General features: G+C 48.4%; 1 protein-coding gene across 1 annotated transcript in view; it reads right to left on the reverse strand.

Annotated features, from left to right (window-relative positions):
* Ulk4 (unc-51 like kinase 4) overlaps positions 1-20,964 on the reverse strand; it is a 317,659-nt gene that overhangs the window by 285,007 nt on the left and 11,688 nt on the right. The window contains exons 5-16 of the mRNA XM_036191627.1: positions 18,712-18,874; positions 17,671-17,772; positions 17,061-17,144; positions 15,792-15,867; positions 14,077-14,175; positions 11,896-12,014; positions 11,741-11,810; positions 9,730-9,823; positions 8,496-8,600; positions 4,856-4,916; positions 2,937-3,118; positions 1,479-1,525 (exon numbers count right to left, since the gene is read on the reverse strand). Of these exons, the coding sequence (XP_036047520.1) occupies positions 1,479-1,525; positions 2,937-3,118; positions 4,856-4,916; positions 8,496-8,600; positions 9,730-9,823; positions 11,741-11,810; positions 11,896-12,014; positions 14,077-14,175; positions 15,792-15,867; positions 17,061-17,144; positions 17,671-17,772; positions 18,712-18,874 (1,202 nt within the window). The remainder of the gene's footprint in view (positions 1-1,478; positions 1,526-2,936; positions 3,119-4,855; positions 4,917-8,495; positions 8,601-9,729; positions 9,824-11,740; positions 11,811-11,895; positions 12,015-14,076; positions 14,176-15,791; positions 15,868-17,060; positions 17,145-17,670; positions 17,773-18,711; positions 18,875-20,964) is intronic.

Below are 20,964 nucleotides of genomic sequence, written 5' to 3' on the forward strand. Positions count from 1 at the left end.
CCTGTGGAGGGCCAGACTCAGACAAGAAAGAGGAAGAGACATGTGGATCACTAAACTCATCATTTATGCATGACATGAACTAGGAACCAAATATCACCAGGCATTTGAGAAGCAAGCAACCTTTGAAAACTGGATCGGGCCTGGAGAGGACAGCTCAGCGGGTCAGGGCACTTGAGGACCTGAGTTCAAATCCCCAGCACCCATGTAAAAAGCCAGACTTGGTGATGTGTACTCTTGTACCCGGGGAAGGGGGTGCAGGAGGATGGGAAATGGTCTCAAGTTGTCAGTAATATTCAAAACACGTGTGTTGTGGGGAGAACAGACACATAAATCACAACACGCCTTTCTAAATTTGTGTTCCTATATGTAGGGCAAACTTGGAAAACTGAGGGAAATGGGAAAATTGAAAGCAGCATGTGAAAGAAAGGAAGGAAGGGAGGGAGGGAGGGAGGGAGGGAGGGAGGGAGGAAGAGGGCAGCAGAGAGCCGCCCGCTGTCCATGCACCACTTCATCCAATCGAAACCTCTAACCCAGCGCTCAGAAGGATCAAGATAAGAGTTCAAGACCAGCCTGGGCTACACAGTAAGACCCTTCCTCATAAAGAATTAAAAAAAAATTAAAACACACTTTTTTTTTTTACAAATGAAGTTCAATTTAAATAGTAAAAAAGGTTTTTAAACAGTGCTTGAAAATAATAGAACCACTTTCAAGTCAGCAGGGGGAGCTCCAGACCAGAAAAAAGCAACATGGGCCAAACAGCAGCAGTTTCCAGGGTTGCAAACGCTCGGCTGTCACCCAGCATCCCAGAGAACAGGAGCTGAGATGCCGCTTTCTGCCAACTCCCATGCTTACCCTCATATTTCACCAGCATGGAGAAGTAACTACCGTCACACCTCTGCCAGCCACAGCGACCACGCATTCCTTTATGAGAGTCTCCAAGGCGACAGTGACCAGATAATCACAACACTCCCCAGCATGGAGCAGACTCAGAACAGAAGGTAACTCAGCCCCTGCGTGCCCATGAGGACACTGTGGCTCAGCAGGGAATGTGACCTGCCCAGGGGGCAGATCTGGGGTCTCAACCCTCCACTTCTGTATCCCACATAGACTCCTCAGAAAGTGAAGACTCAGGAAACAGTTCCACCATGTGACCAAGTCCAAACAGCAGGGAGAGCCAGAGCTGCTGCATCCAGGAGTGAGCACTCTATGACAGTCCAGTCGATTTCCATACCATGGGGAAGCTCCTGCCCCGGGGAAGGAAAGGCACTCAGAAAAGCGACGGCCTACAGAGCAGAGGCGCCACTCGGGACAGGAAAGCCAGGCAGCAGCCGCTTTCACACCTCTCCATGCTCTGTGAGTGACGCGTGGCCGCCTCAAGTTCCCGCAGGATGACCGAGGACCGTGCACCTCATGATGGGGTTTCTGGCGACAGCTATAAAACCACCAAGAATGTGTCTTAAAATACGAATGTTACTTACATATCCCAGTTTGGAGCTATTCGCAAATGCTGGATTAGCAACTGGAACTAGAATTTAAAAAAGAAAAACATCAAAATGTAAGTTTTATTCAGCAGGGCATCCAAAGCAATGTCTGACTTAGCAGGGAGTTTATACGGCTGAGATGAGAGCTGACAGATGACAGACGTGCAAACGCAGCCAGTGTGCCGACAAGATAAACAAAATAAACAGCAGGGCACTGGAGAGATGGCTCAGCAGCTAAGAGCATGCGCTTTACGGAGACCCAGGTTCAAATCCCAGCATCCACAGTATCTTACAAGCAACTGTAACGTCAGCTCCAGGGATCTGACAACCTCTTCTGGTCTCCAAGAGCACACACACACACACACACACACACACACACACTTAAAAAATAAAACCAATCTTAAAAAAAAATAAGAACAAGATGTTTGATTTGTCCTACTACTTAATACTCCCTAATATTTGACTCCCCACCCCCAACAGATACCCACATACTGACTTAGGAGCAAAATAAACTGAAACTTCTTCAGCCAACTTGGGGGCCCAGTAGAAAACAACACGTAGCCACTGTCGTTCCTCCCAGAGGATTGGTTTGAGAAACTCTGCAAATCCCCAGTGGTTACCAATGAGGCCCACCAAGGAACAATTCTCCCAGGAAAACAGGAAGTGAAGACTCTGAGGTTTTATGCCCATTTATACATCAGAAACTCTGGTGTCTGTCCAGGGGACCCACAACAGCATGCTCTGTCTGCCTCGTGGTTACAGACAGACACAATGGCTCCCGATCAACACGGAACAAAATGGCAGGCTGAATATTACAAAGCCACAGTTCGAAATCACCATCTACACAACTGCTTCAAGGAAGGAGTTGAGCGTAATTTTCACGAATCTACAATATCAAATAAATCACCTTTTTTGTAATTAAATCAAATTATAATTGTAACCAACTAGACCTCGTGACACAGGCCTATAATCCCAGCTACTTGGGAAGTTGAGGCAGGAGGAACATACGTTCGAGACCCGACTAGGCTACAGAATGAATTCAAGGCAAGCATGGGAAACTTAGACAGTAGCTCAAAATAAAACTAGGCTAGGATGTGGCTCAGTGGTAGAGCACTTGCCTAGCCTGTATAAGGCCCTGGGTTTAATCCCTAGTAACGCTACAAAAATAAAAAATAAATAAATAAGGTAGATAGATAGATATAGATAGATAGACAGACAGATAGACAAATAGATGAATGAATAAATAGATAAACTGTTTGTCCGTGGTTTACTGTTTTTATAGTCTGTCTCAGTGCTGGAAGGCAGTACCCCATGCTGTGGTCAGGCTAAGGAACCACTCTACTACTGAGCTGAACCTCAGGCCCCAAGCTCTTGTACTAGTGTCCTCAAATACAAAAGCCACCAGTAGGAGGCAGGTGGTGGATCCCTGGGAGGCACTTGCCCTGCAGTACCTACCAGTGGGGAATGGAGCAGCCTGGTGGCCACCTCCTTGTGAGTAGACACCACACACAGATAGCACAGGAGGTTCAGCTTGGCTCGCGACACCCCTGTGGTCTTCTCGCTGGAGTCGATCTGGGAGCATACTTGCTGCAGGAAATCATTCCAGTCTTGGTCCTTCAGAACCAGCAACTTATCCACTGCGGAAGGAAGAAAGCAGAGGGAGCATGAGTGACATAGAAAGGGCTGAGCAGACATTGTGTGAGAAGCAGAAGAACACGGAACTTCAGAGCTGGGACAGGGATCAAACACATGACAGTGTCAACCGAAAAGACACCAAACCCCAACCCCACTCTGAGGAGACATTCTACTGGACTGTCTTTCTCTACCCAGAGAGACTTCTTAACTAAGTCAGTGACCTGCCAAAACAATAATAGTGATGATAATAATAATAGTAATAGTAGTAACATCTTTAGATGTCAGAGAGCTAGGGAGATGGCCAGGCTTGTAAGCATGAGGACATGAGCATGATGCCGGAGTCCACCTAAAAAAGCTGCGCATGTAATCCAGGCACTCAGGAGGTTGTGATCCTGGCACTCAGGAGGTGGAGACAGGAGGCTCCCTGGGGCTCACTGGCCAGCCAGTCTATAATTGGAGATCTCCAGACCAGTGAGGGACCTTGTCCCAAAAGAGGTGGACAGCATGTCTAAGGACAACACTGGAGGCCATCCTCAGGCATATGCATTCACGATTGTGTATGTGCAACTACACACATACACACACAGGTACATCCACACACATCTACACACATTTTTAGAAGTCTAATAAAATTACTGTTAAACATACCCAGCTCAGTAGGGTGGCTGGCTAAACCTGGGACTCCAGCCTCAAGCTTCGCACACAAACCAAAGACAAACCAGGAATGGCATCTGAATGCACCAATTTTGGCTGATCTCCATCTATAGACAGATTCATTTATAAAAATTACAAATGTGGGGCTGGAGAAGATGGCTCAGTGGTTAAGAACACTGGCTGCTCTTCCAGAGGTCCTGAGTTCAGTTCCCAAAAACAACATGGTGGCTCACAACCCTCTGTAATGAGATCTGGTGCCCTCTTCTGACAAGCAGGCAGAACACTGTATACATAATAAATCTTTTTCAAAAAAATTACAAACATTCTCTAACTCTTGGGGGAAGGACTGAGTGATGCCCTGGGTTTTCATGCAAAGGTCCTTGGTTCTGGCCACACTTGGTACTGCTTCACTTTGGTTCTTCAAAACATCCCTCCTTGGGGCTCACTCTTGGTTTGCATCCACAAGCTTGACTTGTACAGACTTTTAAGTTGGTTTCTTTAAGTCTGCATCTATTCTGTTCATTGTGAATTTGGTCCCAATCACAGAGTCAAGGTGAAGAACTGGTCCACTAAAAAGATCAACTCAAACTACACCTTTCTGAGGTTCCCTCCAGGTAAGATGTTCATAGGCTGACGGGAAACAAACTGCAGTTTTTAACGGTCTCTACTCAGACACCATCCCCACTGGCTGTGGTGAGCCACACCCCCACAGGGTGAGCCACCCAGCCCTGCTCCCTGCTGTCCTGATCCCTTAAACACAGCCCCAAACTTCTGACTGTTGGCACTCACACAGCACCATGTAAGACAGACATTTCACTGGTGTTACCAGGGAAGGGCAGAAGACTCTCCCCCAGCACCCCAGGAGCTTTCCCACCAGCAAGAGGGCGTTGGCCCAGAGGAAAGTCAACAGCTGACAAAGACACATTTGCAAGGTGACTTCTGCTGTATAGGGTGCAGCCGAAAGCATTGACAAGAAAACAGGCAATTAGTTATTCTTTACACAAATATTCTGTTTGCAAGTAAATAAAGTTTATATTTACATCTGTTTACAAAGGTCAGCATGTTTGACGAGCCCATGACCTTACCAGAATATGCCGGTAGGTGCAAGATTTTTGGATCAAACTTGATTGCAGGTTGTTTCATTATCTATGGAAGGAAAAACACTGCTGAGAAACCTTTTCAACTCAACAGTTGTCCCTGTACCACAGACCAACAAGGCCAAAAATGAACAATGTGAATCTTAACTGTCATCAGAAGGATCCAGGCCAGGTGTGGGACACCCTCAGTGGCCCCAGCCCCAGGAGGTACAGGCAGGAGGGCTGAGAGAGCTGCAGAGTGAGACCTATCTCAAAGCACCAGCAAGGAAAAAGAATTCAACAGTGCCATTTGAGATTAAAAGACATAAAGATAGATTGCTTCTTTCCATTTCCACCAATATCTTAAGTAAGACAAAGCCTCACTGAGAGCTCTGCCCGTCAACTGGCTAATCTGCCTCTCATTAGAGATCAAGGCATCTAGAAAGTATCTACTGGGTCCTGCCCTAAGGAGTGCAAAGTCATTAAACACGTGACCCTATGGTCAGAGATCTGAGATTCTGAATGGGAAACAAGACCAACAGCTGTTAAACAATAAAATTCTTAATATTCAATAATTCAAAACAGGCAAGACAAAATTGTAGACAGATACTTCATAGACAAAAACTTCTTAAAAACAACAAAGAAGCAAGTAGTTAGGCTGATGTGGCGTGGACAGGGTCCGTGGGAGGGTGGAAGGTGGGCTGAGGTCTTGATGTGGCGTGGACAGGGTCAGTGGAAGAAAATCAGACTGAGATGTAAAAGGACAGTCAGGACTTGGCAGTCTTTGAGAAGGGAAGAGCTATTCCAGAAGATAGTAACACGTAAATAGTTTATCACACACTTCATTTGAAAAATGGAAGTTTAGATCAGTGGGCCCTACACCTTGAGAGTTGAACAAGCCTTCTGCAGAACTCTGTGTTGTTGCCTTAACATTCACGACAGACAGCGTTCTTGGCAAAAATGATAAGATGACAATCTTTCTCCAATCTGATGCTGTAATTCATGTTATTCCAATGATGAAAAAAGCTCGGAGAAATTATAACTAAAAACACTCCACAAAATACCTGACCATCACTCAGCAGAGTGCTACAATCATGAGAACCTAAGTGTCCCAGCTGTGACAGACAGGGACAGACTACAGGGGATAGAGGAGGTTCAAGTGTGACAAAGGACATCAGAGGTACAGTGTGTGGAATCAGTGGGAGCCATTAACTCAGACCTGCTAACCCAAGGGCCTCAGGAGACTCAGGCCAGGCAGAGTAACAGCAAGGAAGGCCTCCTCAAACCCTGAACCTTCTCCCTGAGTCTAAAACTAACTTTTAAAATATAGCTTTAAAATGTTTAGATAAAAATAGTTTAAGGCCAGGCAGTGGTGGTGCGTGCCTTTAATTCCAGCACTTGGGAGGCAGAGGCAGGCAGATAGAGATCCTCTGAGTTTGAGGCCAGCCAGGGCTACACAGAGAAACCCTACCTGGGGGGGAAGCGGGGCTAAAAAACAAACTTCTGCTTGCTGACGTTTCTCAGAAACCTTGAGTAAGGAAATAAAGGAAGAGACTCACACAGCCCATGGAATCCCAGGGTGCTCTGAAAAGCCCACTGAAGAACACTCCACTACCCATCAGGCCTAGTGAATCCAGACTCTGCCAGACTGAGTCATGGGAGACTCCATTCTGGGAGATGGTTACGTAAGGCAAAGGCTGTCTATCTAGGAAATCAACATGCTCCACAAGAGCAATTTGGAAATTCCACAAATTAATTTGGAAAGAAATTTTCAAATAGTGAAGCAGAAAGGACAAAACAGAGCGGGAGGCAGAAGGTGAGCGTACGGGGCTGGAAATCAAAGCTACAGACAGACGATGCTTTTCAGGAGTCCTCGTCACCCTCAGCAACATACTGTTGTTACAGAAGCAGCGAGCACACCGGGAGCTGAGACCACAGGGCCACACAGTCTCCCCCATCAGTCTGAACACCATGTAAGAGACCGGGTCTGTGTGACCTGCCCACTCCTCCCCAGCCAGTGAGCCCTGCTCAGTCTCACCCTAGTGACCTGAGCATCTAGTGGGACTGAGTGGGACTGGAGACTACATGGGACTGAGAGCTGAGGTCTGGGGTCTGAGGTCGGTGGCCCTCCTCAGCATGTGACAAGTGTGATCAAGCAGGATGGAAAACCCCCACTGCAGAGGTGTGTAAGCGGAGGGAGAGCAGAGAGCTGCAGAGCGCCCACTGCAGAGGTGTGTGAGCGGAGGGAGAGCAGAGAGCTGCAGAGCATCCACTGCAGAGGTGTGTGAGTGGAGGGAGAGCTGCAGAGCGCCCACTGCAGAGGTGTGTGAACGGAGGGAGAGCAGAGAGCTGCAGAGCACCCACTGCAGAGGTGTGTGAGTGGAGGGAGAGCAGAGAGCTGCAGAGCACCCACTGCAGAGGTGTGTGAGCTGAGGGAGAGCAGAGAGCTGCAGAGCGCCCACTGCAGAGGTGTGTGAGTGGAGGGAGAGCAGAGAGCTGCAGAGCGCCCACTGTAGAGGTGTGTGAGTGGAGGGAGAGCAGAGAGCTGCAGAGCACCCACTGCAGAGGTGTGTGAGCGGAGGGAGAGCTGCAGAGCGCCCACTGCAGAGGTGTGTGAGTGGAGGGAGAGCAGAGAGCTGCAGAGCACCCACTGTAGAGGTGTGTGAGTGGAGGGAGAGCTGCAGAGCGCCCACTGCAGAGGTGTGTGAGTGGAGGGAGAGCTGCAGAGCGCCCACTGCAGAGGTGTGTGAACGGAGGGAGAGCAGAGAGCTGCAGAGCACCCACTGCAGAGGTGTGTGAACGGAGGGAGAGCAGAGAGCTGCAGAGCACCCACTGTAGAGGTGTGTGAGTGGAGGGAGAGCAGAGAGCTGCAGAGCACCCACTGCAGAGGTGTGTGAACGGAGGGAGAGCAGAGAGCTGCAGAGCACCCACTGTAGAGGTGTGTGAGTAGAGGGATAGCAGAGAGCTGCAGAGCGCCCACTGCAGAGGTGTGTAAGCGGAGGGAGAGCAGAGAGCTGCAGAGCACCCACTGCAGAGGTGTGTAAGCGGAGGGAGAGCAGAGAGCTGCAGAGCACCCACTGTAGAGGTATGTGAGTGGAGGGAGAGCTGCAGAGCGCCCACTGCAGAGGTGTGTGAGTAAAGGGAGAGCTGCAGAGCACCCACTGCAGAGGTGTGTAAGCGGAGGGAGAGCAGAGAGCTGCAGAGCACCCACTGCAGAGGTGTGTGAACAGAGGGAGAGCAGAGAGCTGCAGAGCACCCACTGTAGAGGTGTGTGAGTGGAGGGAGAGCTGCAGAGCGCCCACTGCAGAGGTGTGTGAGTGGAGGGAGAGCTGCAGAGCGCCCACTGCAGAGGTGTGTGAGTAGAGGGAGAGCAGAGAGCTGCAGAGCGCCCACTGCAGAGCGCCCACTGCAGAGGTGTGTGAGTGGAGGGAGAGCAGAGAGCTGCAGAGCGCCCACTGCAGAGGTGTGTGAGCTGAGTGCAGAGAGCTACAGAGTGGATATGTGGCACATAGGACAGGCAGGCAAGTGACAGCAGAGGGCTGCAGACTGTGGCCATGTGGCACACAGGACAGGAAATAGTCAGTGACGCAGAGAATGTTCTGACACCCCCTTCCCCACCCTCCCCCAAAATCCTCCAGTCTCTCTGCACCTTGGGGTTGTCGATAATTGGGGTAATCACAAGATCTGAGTCCGTGTAGATCAGCTCTCTCATCTGTGACTCCAGAGCCCCCTGGCTCAGATGCCCACATGTCATCTGGAAAAGGGCAAAAGTCACACTTGGATTTATACTGCAGAGTGACAGGTCAGCTGCTGAGAAGGGCAAGCTGTGTGGACAAACTTCAAGTGCCATGGAGACACCATCAGCCTGGCTCATCGTCACACAAATCCTGAGTTGTGCGTGTTGTTCCCATTTCATACATGAAAAAACACGTCTCAGAAAGCCACTGGCCAGTCACACCAGCAGCTCTCACCACTGGGCTGGTTAGGGCTGCACTGCAGACCTCCCACACTGTGAGGTAAAGGCAACTTCACACTGGGTGGGGTTTGGCTTAGTTTTGTTCCTTATGATGGGTCCTGCTCCATCCTTCATCCACAAAACACATAATTACTTCTGTCTTACTGAATATTGAAGAAATTAAATCCTAGTATTTTAAAAGTTCTGGCTGGGTTAGGCAGTGGTGGCACATGCCTTTAATCCCAGCACTTGGGAGGTAGAGCCAGGCGGATCTCTGTGAGTTCGAGGCCAGCCTGGTCTCCAAAGTGAGTTCCAGGAAAGGTGCAAAGCTACACAGAGAAACCCTGTCTTGAAAAAAAAAAAAAAAATCTGGCTGAAGTGCTTGTTCCTTTGCTCCTAAAGAATTAAAAAACTAATATGTTTATATTCTGCATTGTCTGTGGGGACATGCACAGGCATATAAATGCACATGCACACACCACAGACACACACCCACACATGCATGCACACAAACAATAATAAAACAATTAATGACTATATGCTCTATAATTCCATTTACATGAAATGTCCAGAACAGGCAGACTTAGAAGACCCATGGAGCAGGGGTGGGGAGAAGTGGAGGAGACTGAGGCCGATAGCCAACAGTTACAGGGCTTCTTTGTAGGATAATGAAAAAAGTTCTCAAACTGATTGTGATGACATTCACAGAACCCATGAATTCAGTAAAGCCCAGCAAACGTCCACTTTAAATAGTGAACTGCATTTCATGACAATTATACCTCAATATATTCACTGCTGAAAAAAACCTATAAGCAGCAACCAGGGACTTGGCCATGGTCAATGTCATCATCACAGCAGGGTTCACAGATCAACTTAGAATTATTTTTATGAGCTTCTGTAATGTATCATAAATCCCATGGCTGCTCACCTTGGATAAAGGAGAGGTCTGTGGCGAGCTGGCATCCTCTCCTTCTCCGGGACTTAATCCCACCATGGCACTAGTCCTTGGAGTGGGCCGTGAACTGGAAAACAGGACAGCTTTCCATCAACGGTTACAGAAGTGATGCCCTCCACCCCCTCTGCCAGCAGGAAGAGTGCATGAGGCCTCCACACCTCTTGCACAGGCACAAAGCACGAAAAAAGCCCGTAGCCTAATTTGTGTTTAATGACTCCATCGTTTTGTAGCTGCTTCTTTTGGAAAGTGTTACTGTGTGTGGGTGCACGTGTCTCACACGTGGAGGTCTGAGGACAGTTCTTCACAGTTGGCTCTCCCCCAGCTCTGGTCTCTCCTCCCCAGCTCAGGTCTCCAGCTGCGTGGCCAACACCTCACCTGCTGAGCATCTCATCAGCCCAGTAACTGCTCTGTGGGTCCTTTTCTGGGTAACTGGCTACTTATTTCTAGATTGCATGCTACATACAGTCTTTTCTTTTGTAATATTTGCTATATGTTTAATGTTTCATCAGCATCTGTTAATCATATTAATAATGACTTTTACAATGACACTTGTGTGCCTGTGCACACACATCTGTTACCCCCTGGCTGGCCTCCCACTCCCCACTTCATCGGAGTGCACTTATATAACCTTCTTTCATCCCCAAGGATCACATCTCCTCCACCTACTGTTTACTCATTCACAAGTGAGTTTTTAACGTAAGATATACTAGAGGTTGTACAGTTCTAAGAGTCAATTTAAAGTGCCTAAAATAGATATAAATAAATTTAGCAGACTTTACACTCAAATACACACAAAACAGATTAATAAATTTTAATATATTAGTATAGTTTCAAATGAAATAAAACTCCTCCTATATAAAGGCTTTCTGTTTCTTTGATGACACTGAGAATTGAACCTCTGACTTGGTGTTTTCCAAGCAAGTGCTCTACCAGCAAGACAGAGACTTGCACATCCAGAAAACCTTTTTTGTAAAGATTTATTTATTTATTATGTATACACTGTTCTACCTGCATATATGCCTACAGGCCAGAAGAGGGCACCAGATCTCATTACAGATGGTTGTGAGCCACCATGTGGGTGCTGGGAATTGAACTCAGGACCTCTGGAAGGACAGCCAGTGCTCTTAACCACTGAGCCAGGTCTCCAACCCCCCAGAAAATCTTAAATCTATTGAATGTCAGTGTCTTCCATACATCAGCCCCTAATCACTTAAAGATAAACTGAGCTATTGTTGTTGTTGTTTAATTCTTTCAATAGTTATAAATATTGCTTGTGCCTCACATAAAATATACTTCAAGAAAAATGTAACACACAGGCTGCAGTATCACTCATTAGGAGTGCTCTTGCTTAGCATGTGTGATACCTGGCATGCTTAGCATGTGTGATAGCCAGCATGGATGGAAGAAAGGCAGTGGGAAGGAAGGGAGGGAGGGAGGGAGGGAGGGAGGGAGGGAGGGAGGGAGGAAGGGAGGAGGAGACTCAAACAAAAGGAGGAGAATACAGCCCTTCCTTTCTATAAAACCTTATCCAAATAAGGGGGCTGGACTTCTGAAATTTTAAATTCATTTTTATCAGAAGATAAAGTTCTGAGAGAAAAGATTTTAATATTTACAAATACCCAAAAAAGCAGCTTTTTAAAATTATATGTACATGTGTGTCTATGCACATGAGTATAATGCCCAAGGACACCATAAGAGGGCGTCTGATCCCATGGAGCTGGAGTTACAGATGGTTATGAGCTGTCCAGTGTTGAGTCCTGGGAACTGAACTTGGATCCTCTAGAAGAGCAACAAGCACTCTTAACCACTGATCCATCTCTTCAGACCCAAAATAAACAATTTTTGAAATATATACCTAGATTCCCCGGGCAGCAGTTCACTGTGGAATGAAGGTGGTGGGTGGTACAAACGTGCCCTCTATCTCTAACAGTCTGCCCCCAGGACGGCACCCGACCTCACTCTCTCACAGCTGGGTTTTACACACCTGAGGAGAAATATGGATTCATTCAGCTGGCCCCCTGTGGCACTCTTGGGCCTCAGCTCAGTCGGGTTGTCTGCGGGAGAAGAGTAATGTTATCCACAGGGACAGAAACCACCAAGAGCAGAACACAACACACCGAGACACGAACCAAGCCTTACCTAGCCTGAAAGACTGGCTGGGCCGAGGAGCTGCCTTCTGCCCTTTCCCTTGTCCATTCTGAGAGCTTGGCAAAAGCTCCCTGGAATCCTGTGGTCCAGAACATCCTATGACATTTCTGCTGCTGGACAGAAAAAAATCAGCACAAGCTCACTTCAGACTCCCTTTGGTTTTGTAAACAGCACAGAAGGTGTCCGAGCATGCCTGCATGGTGACTTATTCTACAAAGTCACAGAACTGGGCAAGTACAATTTCCCAGTGGGTAGCTACAGTCAGCCCTTTCTAGATGTGAGGCATCTAGACCGACAGGTCTAAAACCCCTTTCTCTGACAAACAGTCAGTAGCAGACAGACAGACACCAGAGCCTGGAGTGCCTCAAGAACCAGCATTAGGTTTCCCTTCCTGTTCCTCGGCCTGGGATCAAAGTCAACAAGCCATGGAAACTAGCGGTAAGAGAAGCTGGTCTGTTGATGCCCCAAAGAACAGAAGTGAGGGGTCGCTGAGGTGGAAGAGGGAAGAGAAATCCCCTGTTTGCTCTAGTTTCTTTTATCCCTGTTCATCTGCTGCTAGGAAACCCTGAAACTGTCCTCTGGAGACAGCAGTAGCTGCTGGCCATTGCCTGATGCTCTCTCTGGCAGAGCTAGGACTCCAGGCACGTGAGCACATCCCCACACCACCCATCCCTCACTGCCCTTCCACCATCCCAAAGGCATCCAGCAAGACACACGAACTGTCACAGCTCCCAAGGGGTCAGAATATCAGGTTGGCTCCATGTTTAAAGACCAAACACCCCAGTCTCTCACAGTAACTGCAGGACTGGGGAGTAAGACCAACTCGTCCCACCTGGCCTTCTCTCAGACTGAAAGACAGCTGCTCCCAAAGCCTCCAGCCCACACCATCAACCAAACAAGCAAAGACGGAGTGCTTTCAGCCCAAAACCCAAGGAAGGAGGCTGGCTTCCATCATTGCCAACACGAGTGTGCCTCTCAAAGTCCTCACAAGAAAAAGAAACAAGACACAGACTGAAAAGGAAGAATCGCATCGTGCAGCAGCAAACGGAAACACTTTGATTTCTAATTTTGAATATAGGGAGTTATCATCGATAGAGGGATCTTTTCCAGCTTTCTAAGTGTCTCTGTGTGTGTTGTCCGGTGTGGAGGACAGCATAGCAGGGGTACTCTCTCTCTTCCTGCTCCATCCCTCCTCCCTTTTCCCCTTTTCCTCTCCTCCCCCCAACACACACACACACACACACACACACACACACACACACACACACACACACACACACACTTTGGAGATGAGGAATTAAAGGTCAGAGGTGTCCTGGCTCTCTGACACCAACAGTCAAGGCCCGGAGCCCAATCTGCTGACACCACCTCAGCATCTCTAAGTGATAGTGGACCGGAAGGTGGAGCTCTAGCCCCACTCTGTAGCTTCACAGAGCAGAGGACAATAGTGAGAATGTGGCAGCTGCACCCTGGGTCACAGACACTGATGATCAACAAACTCCAGCTTCTCTACACAACACACTGAATTTGGCAAGATTAGAAACACTTAGCAGTCACTTACCACTGAGCCAACCAGCCGGGGAGGGAGGAGGGAGGCTCAGCCGACGCCAGTGAGCAATGGGGGGAGTCAGCCAACACTACCACTGTGCCTACTGTCTGACACTGAGAGATTTCAGAACAACAATGAAATGCCTGGGCAGGGCACACTAAGATGACTGTGGTCACACATGACCACCACATCCTTAGTGCTCTGAACTAACTTTGGGGTCACTTGGGTACGCAGCCACAGAAGGCTGGCAGGAAGCCCTCTACACTCAGGCTGACAACTCCATTCTGACATTTCTCTTCCCCATCACATGACCATTAGGGGAACAAATGCTGGCGAGTCACACACTGGTTCTATGGTTTCCCCGCAGGGGTAGCCATGTCACATCTACCCACACTTCATGACCACACTTCCCTGAATGGCACCCTGCTTTGTGCTCAGCACTAGGTGCGCTGAGCACACCAGACTGGGACTGCCACGTTCGACCCAATAGAGAAAAAACGAACAGAAAATGAACCAAATGGAGAACTAACACATCGTGACTAAACCTGTCCTGAGGAGCTCTAATTAAGCAGATGTTAGGGACCATCAACCAGATGGCAGAGCGGCACCGGGCAGGGCACTACCTGAAGATGCAGTCCTCAGAGGCCGAGGCCGAGGCCAAGTCTTCTCTTCTCAGGGCGTCCTTCCAGAAGGAGTGCTGCAGGACTCCCTCCCATGATAATCTTTAGGAAACACAGGGGCACAGCTCATGAAGGGGAATCCAGACCTGACCCACAGCGTGTCATCAGACCCCATCATTCACCAACATCACTTCTCAACTCTTTTGGTATGAAATTAATATTCCTTAGCAAAAGGAAAAAGTCAGAAACCTTTACAGCTATAGAACAAAACTCACGTTCACAACCCTCACAATCCACTAAGCCTAATAAAAGTTCTTAGGTTTTCCAACTAATGTAGGAAGGGATGCTATCGTCAATTTGAAATTTTAAGGTAAATCACTAATTATCAAATTACAGTTCTGTCCCCCTTTATCTTACTAAATGAGCAAGATTGTTTTAGTTGGCTGTGTGGCTGGAATGTGAGCTGTCCCCTGAGATCCATGTGTGCACACTCATTCCCTGCTGGTGGTTGTTCACGGAGGCTGTGGAGCCACCAGGAGGAGGGGCCTAGCTGGGAGGAAGTGGGTCATGGGAGTTGATGGACAGGCCTGGACATTTCCTAACCTGGTCCCACTCCTTGCCTGCTCTCTGCTTCCTGACTGGAAACACGATGTGACCAGCTGCCTCATGCTCTGGCTGCTGCCCCGCACCACCATGAAAACCTCTGTCTCCCTCAACTGTGAGCCCGAACCAGCCTTTCTCCTTCCCTTGACTTGCCAGGCTTGTCACTGCAGCAAGAAGCATCCCTTTGGAGCTGAGCACACTGCACTGATGGGAGCTAAGCCCCCCACTTACTGTCCAAGTGTGCACACTGCATACACTGCACCAATGGGAGCTGAGCCCTTACTGTCCAAGTGTGCACACTGCATACACTGCACCAATGGGAGCTGAGCCCTTACTGTCCAAGTGTGCACACTGCATACACTGCACCAATGGGAGCTGAGCCCCTTACTGTCCAAGTGTGCACACTGCAGTGATGGGAGCTGACCCCCCCTTACTGTCCAAGTGTGCATACACTGCACCAATGGGAGCTGAGCCCTTACTGTCCAAGTGTGCACACTGCATACACTGCACCAATGGGAGCTGAGCCCTTACTGTCCAAGTGTGCACACTGCATACACTGCACCAATGGGAGCTGAGCCCCTTACTGTCCAAGTGTGTATGTACACTGCACCGAAGGGAACTGATTCCCCCCCTTACTGTCCAAGTGTGCACACTGCACTGATGGGAGCTGAGCCCTTTGCTATCTAAGTGTGCACATTGCACTGATGGGAGCTGACCTCCCTTACTGTCCAAGTGTGCACACTGCACTGATGGGAGCTGAGCCCTTTGCTATCTAAGTGTGCACACTGCACCAGAGGGAGCTGAGCTCAGTGGAAGGACACTCTCTCCAACATCCAAAGAATACAGGAGGAACCAGAGGATTCTGAGGAAGAGGAAGAGGAGGCAGAGGAACAGGAGGTGGAGGGAAAGAGAGAGAAGGAGGTGCAGGTGGTGTTGATCTGTGATCTCAGTGCAGGAGGCTGGGGAGGGACCAATATGAGCCATACATGGAAACCCTCATCTCAAAAAAAAAAAAAAAAAAAAAAAAAAGAGACGGGGGAGGAGGAGGGAAAAGCTTTATACCCATGTAAAGGGAAGCAGGTCTCCACTCCTCACCCACACAATGCTGTCCGTACCTTTTCTGAGGATCCTTCTGTAGTAATCCATCCAGCAAATTAATGAAATCTGAGGACGCTTTGGGGAATGAAGAATCTGCAAACAAAGATTTTCCAAAGGGAAGACGGTGCTGAGAGGAGCATGGACTTTGTCACTGTCCATCAGCAACATCAAAAGTAACAGCATCTAATTCTTCAGACTGTAACAGACAGACAGACTGAACCCATGGACACAGCGTGTGAGTCACAGAGGACCAGTGTGCAGAGCAGAGAAACAAACTCTAACCCAGATCTCACATGTGCATCTCCACGACTCCATTTTAAATGCCCCAGAACATTCCTGTCCCTGAAATAACGGCACTGAGGGTTGCCAGCCAGAGCCTCACACCGGGTCTTCGGTGGTTAGCTGGACCTTATTCTCCAAAGCATTCCTAATTTTGCCAGCTTTGCTCTGTAATTCACTGTAACTCTGATCCTAGCAATCCCTCCTTTCTTTGGAAAAATGTCCACAAAGAACTAACAATAGTGAGCACTGGGACATGACAGAACTTTCCCCACTCCGTGGTTCTCAGAGATGGGTATGCACTGTGACCATCTCCAATCATGGTTGGAAGAAGAGGCCAGGACAATATGACCTAAGAAACAGCTGGGTACCCTTTCTTTTTTTCTTTTCTTTTTTTTTTTTTTAAGATTTATTTATTTATTATGTATACAGTGTTCTGTCTGCATGTACACCTGTAGACCGGAAGAAGGTGCCAGATCTCATTACAGATGGTTATGAACCACCATGTGGTTGCTGGGAATTGAACTCAGGACCTCTAGAAGAACAAGCAGTGCTCTTAACCACTGAACCATCTCTCCAGCCCCTGGGTACCCTTTCATAGAGCATCAATACACACAGAATGCCAAGTATGTGGCCACAGTCTGAGTACAAGCTCTGTGCAATGAGCCACCAGCTGTATGGAAGTATTTGGACTCACCAATAGGAGAACTGAGAAATGTTCCACTTCTTCCTACTGAGAAGCAACCCTGAAATAATCATACGGGGCAGTAATACACATACACACACACACCTTTAAATCTTTCAACAGACTTCTTGTGCTAATTCATGTTTTTAAATGAGGGAAGCTGTTAGTATGACTTGGTTTTCACTTTCAGTATCAAAAACGGGGAAGAAAATGTACTGATTTGAAGCTGTCATCATGTGTAGCTCTGAGGGCTGTGATTGGTAGAAAGAGCCTGGGTGAAGGTGGGCTTCCACAGGTAAAATGACTGGCTGTGCTCACCTACCCTTTGGGACTGGCGGCAATGGATCTTCATACAGAATCTTCTCAATTAACTCTGACACGGTTTCTGAGAAGAATGGAGGCTTGCCTGAAATCACATGAACCTGCAGAATCAGTTTGCCATCCACACTAATCCCAAACTTAACTACAGGTATTCCAGGGGAATGTACACTATCGTAAATACAGGATTTACATGATTGGTGGGAAAAGGCAATGCCTGATAACACACCAGGCTATGAACTTCCTTCCTTCTCCAATGCAAAAGAGGTTTCCAAGTCAATACTCAAGTTAACACGGGGTAAGCAGCACCGTGATCAAGGGTCTCATCTGAGTCACGGGCTCACAAGCCACAGTCTGAATTTCTACTTTATTCTCTAATGGTCAGGCACACTTCAACAATGCAGATAATTATGAAGAATCATTACAAGTCAGAATGCTCACAAGCCTTCCTAAGTCTAACATTAAGCAATTAAGTTGAAACTGTTCACACAAAAATTGTCTAAAACCAGTTCTGAGATACCTGCTAGGTCAGGCACTTGCAAATAACACATGAAACCCAGTTTGCTCTTGGTTTTAGTATAGTTTTGATTTTATAATGAACCAAACACCATCACCTGAAAACATTTCATAAAGCAGACAGCCCAAAGACCAGAGGTCACTGGCGACAGAAGAGTCTGTTCCCTTCATGATTTCCGGTGCCGCATATATCGGGGAGCCTGAAAACCAAACAAGAACAGTTAGACATCTGAGTTATCAAAGACAAAGAGCCACAGAGATGGAAAGGCACAGGGAAATGTAGCACGTACCATAAGGACAGAATTTCTGGGAGCCAGTGAGGTGGCTCAGTGGCCAGAGGTACTTGACACCGAGACTAATGACCTGAGTTCAATCCCCCACCCCCACCCAACAGAAGAGAGCAGACTCCTTCAAGCTGCCCTCTGACCTCCGCTCACAGTGGCACAGACATGCCCACATATCTACTCCCGTGTGTGTGTGTGTGTGTGTGTGTGTGTGTGTGTGTGTGTGTGTGTGTACATGTGCATCAAATGTAGGTAGAAGCTAGACGCTGACTTGACATTTGGTGACCTCCTCAGTCACTCTCCTCGTTTTTTGAGACAGGGTCCCTCACTGAACCTGGAAGTTACTGGTTTGACTAGAATGTCTGCATAGCAAGCCCCAGGGATCCCCCTGTCTCTTCTCCCCTGGACTGGGGATTACAAATGTGTGCAGCCACACCTGGCTCTTCTTACATGGGTTTTAGGGGACCAGACTCAGGTCCTCCTGATCATTCAGCAAGCACCTCACTCCTTTAGTACCCCTGATGCCGCTGGCACCATCTCCCTGTCAAACCCCTCTGCCAAGAGCACACCTGGAGGACCTGCCTGGACTGCAAAGACCAGCCCTCGACAGGGCTGAGCACACTGGTGTGTGCCAGGCACATTCTGAAGCTGACTGAGACGGGCCTGCTCTGGGGAGTGGAGACAAGACACTGTCCAAGACCTCTCCTGCTGACACACCGTTAGAGACACAGGGACACTTTAAGCCAAAGACGAAGCTACTCTTCGTCCAGAATCTCCCGTCTTGTTTCTCACGCAGTGTGTAGGTGGCGAAGCAAGTGGCTTGGGTTATGGCGAGGAAGCTGCCAGCCCGCCTACCTCTGGCGCGGTTTCTCATGCTCTTCTTCAGTGTGTTCTCTCCACTGTCACCACCTCCTTCTTCTGCAGCCACCAAAGCAAAGAACTCCTCCAGACTCTCTCCTTCCACCCTCGCCAGGCAGAAATTGCTGAACTTCAGTGTGCCAGGCCCTTCCAAGAGTATCTAGGAAGGTGGGAAATCATCAGTGTCTTCATAGACAGGTTTGGAGGGACCTCTCCTAACCGTGCCCAGGGCGTTGCAGCCCTCTCGCCGTGTGATGGCTCAGAAAAATGCTGACACACGATGCTTTTAAAAAGAATGATAGAAAATTACATGTCCACACGGTTGGGCTTGCCCGGCGGACCACCTAACTATTTCCGATTCAAAATAGCCATCTCCGGGTCAGACATCTGGCGGACCAAGACTCTGTGGCTTTACGTGGTTGCGTAAAGTGCGCATGCAGCCATGTAATCTACACGCATGCGTGGAGTACCCACACGAGTTCCTGTACGCATGCACAGCCCAACCTTTATAAAGCTGGTGCCATCTTGCATGAGCCCCCCTTATCTCCTCACCCACGTGTGTTTCACACAGGTCTGTCACCTCTATCCTCTTTAATAAAAACTCTTCTGTGGTCTTGTCGAGTTCGGGACGTGTTCCTCGCGGGTAAGAGCGCCATAATAACTAACAAAGAAGCCAATGGGCTGGAGAGATGGCTCAAAGGTTAAGAGCACTGCTTGCTCTTCCAAAGGTCCTGAGTTCAATTCCCAGCAACCACATGGTGGCTCACAACCATCTGTAATGAGATATGGCGCCCTCTTCTGGCCTACAGGGATATGTGCAGACAGAATACTATACATGATTTTTTTTTTTTTTTTGTCGGAGCTGAGGACAGAACCCAGGGCCTTGCACTTAGTAGGCAAGCGCTCTACCACTGAGCTAAATCCCCAAGCCCCACTATACATGATGATAAATAAATAAAAAGAAGAAGCCAATGAACTACAGAAATGATCCTGAGAGTTGTGGTTTAAATAAAACTGGGAGCTGCTCCCTAAAATACCAGCCAACATGACATCTTAGTAACAGCAGAATCAAAGCTGACACTGTCCTCTCAAATATCCATTCTCAGACACCATGGAGCCACCAAGGAGCCTTGGGCTGTGAGAAAGATATGAACAGACAGGCTGCATTAAGAGATAAAGGATAAAGGTAACGATGGCCGGCACTCCGTATCCTCAAACCCACAAAGTCAAACAACTGTGTATCAAGAAAAATGGGGGAAGATTTTCTGATGCGCACAAGTGATGTAAGGCAAACACAGCATTCGATGTATAGGCCTGGAGTATTATAGGATGTGGGTGTTTGGTAGGACTCAAGGCCACTCCCCAAGAACACACACAGAGAGTGAGAGTCTAAAGATCCACCTACCTGTGTGGGTCAAGAAAGGACATGTAGTGAGGGGTTTTAAACTGAGGACCACAGCTAGTGCTGGCCTGTAGACTTGGCCCAGGTGACCTCCTACCCACTGCCTAACCCTAGGGGTATGGCAGCCTTCTCAGGCTACAACAGGGAAGGAAGGGCCCTGCTTTTTCGGCTCTGTGGGGACTCATGGGAATCTCACAGATAAAGGGCTGGGACTGACTCAAGTTGGCCAACGCTCTGTGTGATCAGAAGTTGGCTGCGGATTGTCGAACCAGCCCGGGAAACAGCATCCTTTTCAGCCATATCATTGAAAATGCCGGTGGACACAGTAATGGGCCTGGTGACCTTCTGGTGAGAGCAGTTTAAAGTTGGCCTTAACTCCTAGGCACTAACACTCACTAAAGGTGCCAGCTAACCCACCACAGTGGCCTCTAACTCCACCATCAGCGTCCCCTGGAGACCTGTTCAAACACAGACTACCATCCAGCATGTCCTAACCCCACAACTCCAAAGTTGTTCAAAACAGCAGCCACTGGTAACACATAGGCCAAGGGTGGGGCAGTGTCTCAATGAAACTTTACCAGCAGAAACAGAACCCTGCCCAACTCTCTCCAAACCCTGGTTTTCTAGAACAGTTTACATGACAGACCCTCCTACAAAGTTTTGCAGTAAACTCCATTAAATGTCCCACAGAGGGCAAAGCAAACTATGGCCTTGGGCCTAAAGCCCACGTCCCCACTTGTTTTCACACAGCTGTGAACAAAGAGCTTTTAAAAAATAAATAAAAATTGTATGTTTTGGGCTGGAGAGATGGCTCAGAGGTTAAGATCACTGGCTGTTCTTCCAGAGGC

This window comes from Onychomys torridus, chromosome 7 (genome assembly GCF_903995425.1).
Source record: "Onychomys torridus chromosome 7, mOncTor1.1, whole genome shotgun sequence".
In the NCBI taxonomy this organism is placed as follows: Eukaryota; Metazoa; Chordata; class Mammalia; order Rodentia; family Cricetidae; genus Onychomys; species Onychomys torridus.